Here is a 12396-nt window from a genome sequence, read left to right on the forward strand (position 1 = left end):
CATGTGTAATGACAAAATGAAAGGGATAATAAGCAGGATTAATGCGATTTTGGCAATGGACTCGCGGGCCGGTTCCCACGTGTCCCCGTCGGCCGTCTACGCGGCGGGTCTCTGGCGGACGAGCGACGGGTGTCCTGGGAGGGAGGTGCGGTGAGCGAGGGAAAGCACCTTGGGCGGGAGGGGCGGTCAGTCTGCATTCCACCGGGCAGGTCGGCCCCGTGACCTACTTATTATCTTCTTCTCGCATATCTATATATGTTATGTACCTGTAGTTGTACATAAGTACCTGAAGCGGCGGCAGCAGCAGCCAGGTATATTATATACCCGCGCGCGCGCACTATACGCGCTCCAGGCTTAATCGCCTCCCCTCTGTGTACTTTTTATTTCTCCGTGGCACACACACACACTCATAAGTCATCGTCGTAAGTGGAACCCCGTTTTATGGGAACTGGATAGATTATTATACATGTATATAATACGTGTTGGTGGTGAGTGTGTGTGAATGAGTGAGTGTGTACGCGAGCCGCCACTCAGTGGTGTCGGAAGCGAAAGGAAGCCGCCGCCGCCGACAGGGGCTAACCGAATAACTACTTCCTCCTATCGTGTGGTGTGCGCGCGTATATATAACAACACGCCATTTGCGTACGAAAAAATGTTATGGAAAGTAAAATAAAAAAAAAAACCAAGTATTAATGATCCATTGATATTATTATACGCACACACACACACACACACGCTCATCAGGACCACACGTACTATATATGTGTGTTGTATATAATATAATATAGGTACAGGTATATAAGTTTATAATACGCACTGGTTTAGTTCATTTTACGCGTACGTTATTAGCATGCCATTGATTAGCGTTGTATATAATATAATGTGTACAGATCAAACAAACGAGATCGCCGCGCATTCATGTTCCTCGGTATGAAATAATTACTATCATTATAATATCGTATACCTAGATACATCCGTCGTTTTTCCGATAAAATCACCGATCGAATACTTTATACATCGGCCAGATTTCTCATTATTCTATAATATACTAAATTATAATATTATCTGTATATTTCGTTCGATTTCGGGATTTCAAACAGTATAATATTATACCATTATAATATAAAATAATATGCGAATACTACAAATTATAAGCCTATAAAGTCTACAAGTACTTGGTTGTAAAAAAGAAAAACGCAAGCAAGTATTTTATTTGTTGAGATACCTAATATTCATAATAAAATATATTGTTTGTATTACTGTGACATGATCATTGTTGTTAGATGCGAACCAACGATACGTATATATTACATTATATTCAAATAGCTCGTATAATGTTTCAAACGGTCTAATTATTTTCATTACAATAAAAAGACACACGTCATAAATAATTCAAATTTTTAGGCTAGCTAGTGAAAACTAAAAGTAATAATAATGTGTTTGCATTTGAAAGAATGTATAATTGCACGTTGATGTTAACCTAACCTATATACCTACCTTGTATTATTAATAAAATATGCAACTACATTATACAGCAGCCAGTGGATTACCGAGGCCGTAAAAATATTCTCGTCGCGGAGAAACGAAGAGTTTGAAAAGTAAGACCGCTGTAAATTATATTAATTGTTATTATTATGCCGACGACGCGCGACGGTTAACTGTAAAAAAACAACAAAACGCACGTCTTTAAATATAAATAAATAACATGCAAACGTATAGGCATAAATTTAATGATCAAATTACAATATCGATCATGTTTGAGTATATAATGCACACCTGCGGTGTATATGATTTTGTAATTTAATTTTACCAAAATATGTTGAAGTAAATCGATATTTATAAAAACAGTACACATTATCAATTATTGAAATTGGTATCGATTTCGGTTTGCTGCTTATTGCCACGGTCGTTGTGCAACATGGGGTGCTTGAAATTGCCGGCCCCGGACTTCTTGTCGCCCGCCGCCACTGTTTTTGTACCGTAGTACAGCGGGATGACGGCGGGACTGCAATCGTCCTGCACCATAGGGAAAGTGTACTCGAGTTGGACGCCGTACTTGGGCAGTTTGTCGTGTACGTAACTGCGTACGTTAACCGGCACCGTCCTGTTCCTGGACAACAGGATGCTAGACAGGTACCGCGGGCTGGACGGTTTCTCAGCGCAGTGCAAAAGCACTGCCCACGTGTCCTTACAGTCCAGTACAAACGTGTTGTAAACGCCTTCGTCTGGAAAATCGCAAAGTGGTCATCTTTAAGTTAGTTTTACCCACTGTAAAAACTTAATTCATCTAAGATTGCAAATATCAAAAGTTACTTTGACGTCAATATTTATGTTATATATAGTACCATCATTTAAACTTTATAAATTATAACTTTATGTTTTGATAAAATATCAACTTTGACTAGGTAATATACTATTATTATGTAACACTAAATTATGTTAAAACTGATGCACGTATTATAAAGTACGTGTTATCAATTATGTAATATAATAATGTGCCATACATGGTGTTTCCATGTGAACCCAATGACCGGGAAGTTCGAAGCTTGGTATATTCCACGTGATGTTCCCGGTCAGCATCTCGTTATCCGGGTCATCCGCGTAGCTATACGTAAAGTCCATGGAAATCTCTGGCGTGTCCGGCGATAGATTGAACGTCGACCTCATGCATCTGTAGATCTCCACCTCTTCGGAACTCGCATAGTACTCGATCACGTTCCACGGACCTTTAATCTGAAAATCGGATTACGTTTCATTTATGTTATCAAACATTAATTTTAATTTTTACATAATATGCGATTCATAATATCGATGTAACGATGTATATTTTCTTTATAGGTATTAATGTATTATATACCACCCGAAAGGCGATACTGCGATAGTCGGTGTAGGTGTAGTATATATATTATAGATGTACTATGTAGGTACTAGGTAGAATTAAGTACAATGATCGTATTATACCCTACACATATATTATTGGTAACGGTAGTACCGTCGTGTTTGTGTGAGTGGAAGGGGGGGGGGGGGGGGTTCTACAATTTCACAAATCGTCACTCATATATAGGTACCTACACATGATTTTTCAATCAACGGTACCTAAATCAAAAACATTCCAGTAACTGGATAAAAATAGAGTTATCTTGTCCTTGCACGGAGCCCTTTAGTTATTAATTATTATACTTAATTAAATAAACAATTAGTATAGTAATAACTAAAAAAGTAATTTATTACTAGTAATAAATATTTTTAGTCAAAGTAAATTCACAAGTAAATCATACACACACATTACCTGTCGCGAGGACAGTGCTTAATAATAATAGTAATAATAATAAAGTGTGTTAGGTATTCAACAGAATGATGTAAACTGTATACCTAATAAGTAACTCATATGCATATTTATTTTATTAGGTATCATTATAATTTAAAATCACAATTCGTTACAGAGGAATGATGAGGCATGGATTGTTTTTAATAAAATAAGTTAAGGGTAGATAAAGTTATAAATTAAAATATGTAGTGGAATAATTTCCCACAGTTCCCCCTCCACACTTTCACCAATGTGCACTATACGAGATGGCAACGATGACAAAAAAAAATTATCATTTGACTGCACACGCCATTATATGTAACAGCTATATAAACATATTTGAATATCAAATAACATATTTTATACATATACATATTGGTACAAACGTACATCACATGCATTATGAATGTACCTTTGCACATATTATTATTATATTATCTTATATACATTAACTATATTGAATAAGACGATTTATTATATACCTACAAAAAATATTATTCAATTTTTTTTTTGTTTGTGACGCATATATACTCATAATTTATAAGATTTATAAGACATAATTTTTCACGAGTATAAAATTAATATTCTTAAAAAATTAAAATGTAATTTAATATTATAATCTATCTCTTAAGTGGCTAAGTCGGAAGTCCTAATATTGAATAAATACTTTTTGTTCCGCAGTAATCGGGAGTTTATTTTATAACAGTTATTTTTATTATTTAAATGATTTGCAATTACGTAAACTGATTTAATCTAAAATAGAGCATAAACAAACATGTGTGAAAACATATACATTATGGTATATTGGTATTATATATAGTATAATACCATATATTATAATCTATTTTGTCTTCCTGTTAGTCAAAAAGCTAGGTAATCAATAAACTTAAGTTTAAACTTAATCAGCGGGATTTATACTTGAACTTCCTAAAATATAAAAGTGAATCATACAATTTATTTATTTAATAGTTGTTTAAAAATTAAATAGCTACAGCATGTGTCAGATGTGTAAATAATACTTTAAAAAAAACAATAGCATTGATTAATGTATTATATATTCAATTGTTTATATTATATAATATATTGTAACAATACCTACATTGAATATCACAGTCAATTATGCAATTATAACGATAATTCATTACTCATAGCCAGGTAAAACAAAAAAAAGTTAAGGAAAAATGGGAATTTTTACGCAAAATTAGTTATCGCCAAAATCTATTTTGGTTCTAAGTATAATTCTAAAGCAAATGACCGTATAAACCGTAGTAAATGTAGATACAAGCAATTTTCACTGGTTTTTTATATTAGTATTTTCTATACACGATAAAATGTTCAAAATATTTTGATTTGTTTTGAACTGTTTACGGGTATTTTTAGTTTAAATTTTTTTTAGTTTTTTTTTTTTACTATGAATGTCAATAAAATTGTATTTGTTGGATAAAAAAGCTTGAAGGGTATATTGTATGGTATTTCCTATTATCTCGAGATTCATGGTGGAAATTGAAACTTTTTTTTGTTTATGCTATTGGACATTGGTTGCAGATTATAATAGTAATAGTAGAAATAAGTATTATTTTTTTTTGTAGATACCTATATAAATAGTTGCCATTGGTTATTCGGGCAGATCAGGTACCTACAAACATGCATCAAATCATCGCGTTTACATGGCCTCAATTAAAGAAACTATATTATCTTAAAACCAAATGTATGTGTCTAGGTTATATACACAAAAACTACTAAATTTAATTTATCTCAGAGATTTTTTTAGATATTATAACCGTTTAAACCACGTTAAAAAATATACCAAATGTTAAATCCAATCCATGACTTGTGGTTACCCATCTAGGTAGAATTATTTTACAAAGATAGGTACACTGACGCCGATTTGTCAAGTACACAAAAGTCTAAGACTGAGGTACCTATACTCAAACCGAGATACACCTATTTAGCATATATACCATATAGGATTTGCCACGAAAAACTGCAGAATACGGGCGAATCCGGAATATTCAGCTTGTATTGGTATAACGTTGATACCTAGGTAATATTTTAAAAACCTTTTCAATGCTTCTTCTGACGCGTATTGAAACTATGAGTATACCTACAAAGCAAAACAGAAAACGATTTCTTCAATAATGTTGGACTAGACATTAGACTTTATTTTATATTAAGGCGCCCGGTGCAATGTAATTTTTTCCACAAAAATACGCTCTACGAGAATAATTATCCTATTCTGCGGAATCAATCAAATTTGATAACTTTTTTTTTTAACTAACAGAGTGCCATATTCTACAGACAGCATATTGAACTCTGTTTTTCAATATTTTAATCTCAAACTTTATAACATGTTTTCAATAATAATATAATTTTAAGCTTTTTTTATAACTTATATTATGCCATTATTTGAAATAAAATAAAAAAAATGGAGTTTAGTGGTATGTAGAAAGTGTTTTAATTTTAGATAAAAAAATAGTTGTCAAAAATCCGACAATTCTACAAGGCCTGATAATTATTCATGTGAAGTCATTATTTTCAATATAATATCAACCTCCCCCCCCCCCCCCCCTTAATAGGTATCGGGCAGTAGATTAGTGGAAAAATATTATAATTAAAGTGGCAATTAAAATATAAAATATAATTTTCAAATTTTATAGAATTACGGAAAATTTGAAAAACCGGCACAGGGCTCCTTAATAAAATGATGCATCAATAACGATCAACAAAAAAAAATAAATAAAACAAACTAATTGTGGTAACTATAACGTCATTTGGAATGTAAAATGTGTAGGTACCATTCAACCAGTAGGTATGGCCATACTGGCATACTCCGACCTAAAATCGTATCATACTCCAGGTGTGCGATGGATAATAATAAATTTGCTACCAAATCTGCATGCATTCAATTTAGGGCTCAATCATAGTCCACATGTACCCTCTCAAACTGAAGTACCTGGTAGTGAATCTTGTGACTTAATTTACTTGTTATTTGACTCTCCAGCTCTCTCTCTTTTAACAAACTCAATTTGAAAACAATATTTTTCTAACAATATAATGTTTTTTTTATAATAGACACTAAAACACATTTACAACATTTAAAAGCCTCGACGAGTATTACTATCATTACTACTTACTGTACTTAGATATTTTTATTTTATAATTTTTATATAACTATATATTTATTAGTAATGAATAGTTATACTATAACATATATAGTTCTTACTGCGTCTAGATCACAATTGCTTCTGGCCCTGACTTCTGGACACTTCTCGTCGTTTTTCGGTAACTTATAACACGACGTTGAGTGGCTAAAACCGAAAATAATACAAAATAAAACTTTTACCACTTTAAAACACGCCATAATAATATAATACAGTGATGAATAAAATGCACTTGTTAAATTGTATAATTCGTGAAAAATCTGGTTCAACAACGCCGAACGTGTCGCCGTGGTGGTACATATTATGTTTTATCAGTTATCTCCCGATATCCGGTATTCAAATGCGCACAATAATTGTAAATAATAACGTCGGGTCGATAAATATAAATATTTATCACTGTGTCCACATACAAATGTCGTCATTTCGTGTATGCGATCAAAGTTTTCAGTTGAACCGATAGTAATATGTCATAATTTTTCAACAACAGTTCTGAAAATGTTTAGGTAGGTACACGTTGACCTAGTTTTCGGAGTGCCTTAAATGAGAACTGGAAACGAACAGGATGAAATTAATGGTATTTGTCTATGAATATTATTGGTGTGTATGTGTATGTTATTTTTTCGGGAGGCCTCTTTAAAAAAAACTGGTTCTGTGTTGACCATTAATTGGAATACTCGTTTAGAGCACCAGGATTGCTGTGATTTTTTTTTTATTTAAAGTTTATTCCAGCTCATTGATATCGTAGTTGGACACCGGTTAAATACCCATTATTATTAATAATATATTATTATTATTCGGTTTCAGTAAATAATATTGGTTTTAATCGGCAGTACTGCACGCTGCATCCGCTGCATCATGGATCCCAATAACAATAACATACAACGAATATCATAATATTATATACATAGAAGTGCATATAGGTATGTTTAATGACGTTGAGCTGCGCTGATAGGCTCAAAGAACAATTACAGACACGCGAAAATGTATATGTGTGTGTCTCGGAGAAAGCTCAAAAACGTTTAAGAATGAAGACGTGTGTGTGTGTACATAAGAAGTGTTATTATATGAAGGCAGTCCCCGAATAATATATCTATACACATAATATCGTGGAGAAGAGGTCACGACAAAGATGTAGACAAGTAGTCTCATCAATTTGAGATCGTTACGAAAATGTATAATAATACAATAATTGATTGCGGTGGTAACGGCTGTTATCATTATGTTTTATAATCGTTGAAGAAGACGTATAATATTATTGTAAAATTGTAATAATATAAGGTTTAATAATTTATTGTTATTAGGAAACATTGAAACGTACCTATGCTGATCACTTCCGGAAATGCTTTTGAAGTTAAGCGTCAATGCATACATTTTTTTTTTTATTATTTCTATTAACTAAGACAATAAATTACAAAATGATAGATATTTTATTTGAAATGCATTTCATTCTCGATATTTTTTTGTTTTTGCATTATTATTTTTCGATTTATTTCAACAAAAACTTAAATAAAGAGAAATTCTACAAAAAAAATATGATATTTGAGCTATATAATATATTTAAAACATCTAGAAATAAGGAACATGGTTTTATATAGCCATTGTCCATTATATCTAATACATATTACATACGAATAGGTACCTATCTACTGTTATTGATAGTCACGAGTAGTTTTCTGTAATTCGAAACGTCCAGTACTAGCAAAATAACTAATAAGACATACACAATTTTCATATCTCTATAGTTAGCAAAACAATTAGATCATGAAAAATAAATGTTTCAATTGTATATTATGTATATACAATATGCCGTTATTTATTGAAAAATTTAACAAATCGTGATATTATTGTAACACCAGAAGGTACTATGTAAACCAAGTAATGTATGTTTTATGCATAATTTTATACACTTAGGGAACAAAGCAGATTATAAGATAAAACATTTCTGTTTACAATATATTAAGACTTAAAAGTGCTAATTAGTAAGTACTAAGTAATTATGTTAAAATTAGATTAGGTATATATTATATATAATCATTGACTTTAATTGTAAATGTGAAATGACATTAATGAAATAGGCATGAACTATGGATATTGTATTCTGGAGTAGGTTCATAGTAGATACATACCTACCCAATATTAATATGTAATTAATAATAATCATTACAAGTTAATAAGTACTAATTTGTCTCATACTTAATTTTAACTTACCGTTTTAAATTTTTTTACGAAAATCAAAAGTCACGATTCACAATATTTGTATAAACTTGTACAACTTTTCACATGAAATGTAAACCTAGATGAAATAAATAAGTTCTATTCAAAATGATTTTTTTTGTAAGTGACTCGGAAAATTTAAAATAACAACAAGAAATACTTAACACCCTCCATTGGGCATTTCCATACCCGACTAAGTTTTTAAATTGATATTAGTACGTTTGGCTGTTTATAACGTTCAACTAAACATTTTATTAGTATTTTAACTTAAAATATTGTTAAATCTATAAACAATAAAATATCTATTAACAATATTATCATATTGCAAACATTTAAGTCACTAAAAAACGATGCGTTCATAATGTGACATACTATATAAGTGTCTAATTTATAAGTCCTTTTGTTTGATAATTTATTAATTTATCGTAATATACTAATACCATATAATATATTATTATTATATTAAATAAACTTAGTGTAAAAATATTTTTTCATTTAAGTTGCCTAGACGTATTTTAAGGGAAGTGGCCAAACTACTACAATTATGTCCCACTTTCTCGGCGATTCTACTAAGGATGCAAGAATGTTCAGAGTAATTTGTCCTCTTTCTTTTTACTAAAATTATATTTAAACTAAATTGCGTGTTAACAACTACTAGATAAACATTTTGTTAGTAAAATCATTTGTTTAATGTGTTTACGTATTGGCATTTATTAATTTTTATATATAAAATATGTTTTTGTTAATATTTATATCTATTAATAAGAATTATATTTTTACAATTAAATTTTTTTATAGTTAGAAACAATTATTATTGTTATTGTAGTATAGGTATAGCTGGAAAAAATTATTAATACAAGTTTTCTTTATATATAAATAAATCGTATTAATAATAATTTTTTTATACTATTTAGTAATTTAAAAAATCACTACGCACCAGCATAAAAAAAATGAAATAATGTTAATAAATAAGTACTACATTAATACATATTTAGAATAAAATAATAAATAAAATAAATATGATTTGCATAGTAAAAGTTGTACAAACTTTCAGCTTTAATTTAAAATTTTAAAGGACCACTCTGATTTAGTATTTTACACGTGTGATTTAAGTGATGTTAAATGAACCTAATGCATCAAATAATCTTTTCCATACCCTTCATAACAATAAAATTAGTATGTTAAGAAATAATAATTAATAAATAATAATCTAATAAAGGCATGATATGGATAGTTTAGGCTGTGGTCGTTTCACGAATTATTTATCAATATACGAGTAGTTATTCTAAGCTAAAATAAATATTATTAGATGGCTGCTAACTAAAAGCGATGCAAGTATGACGTGTGTAATTTCTACGTTGATAGAAAAAAGTGATTCTAGACATTGGTATCAAATAATGGATGTACAAATTTCAAACAATAATTGTTTGTAACAACCTGAAAAAATACAGTTTGAATTTAAATGTTTATTTTAACTTAAAGTAAAAAATAAATGTTTTAGTTAAAATCGTTTTTTTCTTATTATACCTAAAACATTTGCAAAATCACATTTTTTGACTCGGAAGTATTCCATGATGTCTAGAGTTCTGGTACATCAGAAAAATATACCACAGTTCACAGCCATAGTCATTTTCTCATATATATTATGTATATATACTTACATATATTGATATATATTATACATATTGATTTGCAAATGCAATTCACAAAAGCATATTATTTTACTGTAAATATGTTCTAAAAGCAGCCACCAAATAGGTGTCTCTACAAAGATGTTTAGACGTGTCTCCCATTATCATAGTGAACGGTTATAACTTATAGCTTATAGACTTCAAACTTATTAAAGTTGATTATAACATAAAATATTTATTTAATTTTAAAACATAAAGTGTGTACCACCTACGTATAAGAATGTTCATATAAATATAGAGTGCTTTTCTCTTAATTGTTTTTGTTTTTTATATGCATAAAATACGTCGAATTTAAAATGGACAACTAATAGAAATATTACAATATTATAACTACATCTTATTTTAAAGCACTAAAATATTCTAAGGAAAAGTGAATTCTTTTTAGTTCATCGTGATTATAGACACATTTGTAACATATATTTTTTATTCATGAATGTGGACCATAGGTAATAGGTAGTTATAATAATATATACAGTGGCAACTGGCATGCATATCGTAGATAAACAACTTTGCTTAGTTAATATTCTCTTTCTCGGTCGGTTCAAAATTGTTTATAATTTATAACTCCACATTATTTTTCCTTTAATTTAAAAGAACATATTTTACAATGCATATAGAACATATTAACATAAAATATAACATGATATATTATATAAATTCGAATTTGGTCACTGTATGTAGTTATTATTTTTCGTCGCCGGTTGAATTTAAATACCATTTAAAAATTATATATATCTCCATTATTTAGAATTTAAATTAAGCTGAGAAAATCATTTTTAACCTCCCACTGTGTATTTCAAACACACCTGTAACACACTGTTTTTCTAGACATAAATAAATTGATATATTATAGCACGATCATTTAGATATTATATTATATATTTTGTAAAGATTATGCAAGTGTTACATAGGTACTTACAAAAAATAATGGCTGTGTGACATACACGTAGCATGCTACTAGATATTTTCATCTTCAAAGAAAATGTATGAATCACAAATATGTATTAATAAGTAACCATTAATTGTATATTATATATCTGGTAGAAATTAGATAATTTTTACATTTTATTCGTTCCTATGGTGATGAACAAAGCGTTAAAATATTTGATTAGAAAAATAAAATATCTGTACCCAGCCCAAAAACATATTTATGTTAAATTAAAAATTACAAACATGAACAGTTTACCATGGTGAAAATAATATGAATTGTTGATGTCAACTAGTATCGTATCATATGATTTTGATAAGCGCACAGATACAATTTATGTTAAATTCAGAGTTCACTTACAAATTCTAGAGGCGCCTGTGAACCCGCATAATCGTTAAAAAAAGTTTACCGGAAAGTAACTTTAATTTTTTTATGAGGGATTGAATTTAAAATTCTTATGATATTGGATTTTAATCAGTAAATTAATGAATACATCAGTTTTTGATATTTTGTTGTAATTCAAAAACTAAAACCGTAGACTAATATTTTCAAATAATTTTGACAAACCATCTCCGCTCAGAATCGTTGTTCGTATAGGTACAATGATATTATATTATCAAATTTAAATTTAACACCATGTGTCAGTCTCTCCGTCCGTCCGTTAGTTACCACTTACCAGTACATAGTTACGATGGTTGATATTAAGTTATTCATTTATTGTCCGTAGACGACCGTAGTTTTGTACATAAATTGTTTGAGGGATTATGGAATTATAATTTATTGCATTATATTAAAATACGTGTAGAAATCGGGAATTTAGCACGCTCGCAGATTGAGCTTTCCTAACTTGTTCGTAACAACGTTTTTAGTTGGAGACTTGAGACTTTTTTGGCTTTTGCCATTAGATATCATGTACCTATCACTATTATAAATTATATACTGCAATGATATTTTCAATATTATAGTAAATATATCATGAAATATATTTAGAAATAAAAGATGACAGACCGTCTACGTCTATCGTTTTCATATAGGTACAATGATAATATATTATTACATATTAATTACTATGGTTTATTTAATATTTATGATTAT

At 29.7% G+C, this 12396-nt stretch overlaps 2 protein-coding genes across 4 annotated transcripts in view; one reads left to right on the forward strand and one right to left on the reverse strand.

Moving 5' to 3' along the window:
• LOC132941811 (basic-leucine zipper transcription factor A-like) overlaps positions 1-12396 on the forward strand; it is a 32425-nt gene that overhangs the window by 12210 nt on the left and 7819 nt on the right. The window lies entirely within an intron of this gene.
• LOC132941097 (uncharacterized) lies at positions 1715-6847 on the reverse strand. Of its 3 annotated transcripts, XM_061008976.1 has the most exons (4): positions 6701-6847; positions 6531-6615; positions 2505-2733; positions 1715-2225 (listed from the first exon to the last, which is right to left on the reverse strand). In XM_061008976.1, the coding sequence occupies exons 1-4, from the start codon at positions 6766-6768 to the stop codon at positions 1858-1860; spliced, it is 750 nt and encodes a 249-aa protein (XP_060864959.1). In that variant the 5' UTR covers positions 6769-6847; the 3' UTR covers positions 1715-1857. The 3 variants fall into 3 exon arrangements, with proteins under 3 accessions (XP_060864959.1, XP_060864960.1, XP_060864961.1); XM_061008977.1 differs by having other exon boundaries at positions 6531-6772; XM_061008978.1 differs by lacking the exons at positions 6531-6615; positions 6701-6847 and adding an exon at positions 5269-5405.

This window comes from Metopolophium dirhodum, chromosome 3 (genome assembly GCF_019925205.1).
Source record: "Metopolophium dirhodum isolate CAU chromosome 3, ASM1992520v1, whole genome shotgun sequence".
NCBI lineage: Eukaryota > Metazoa > Arthropoda > Insecta > Hemiptera > Aphididae > Metopolophium > Metopolophium dirhodum.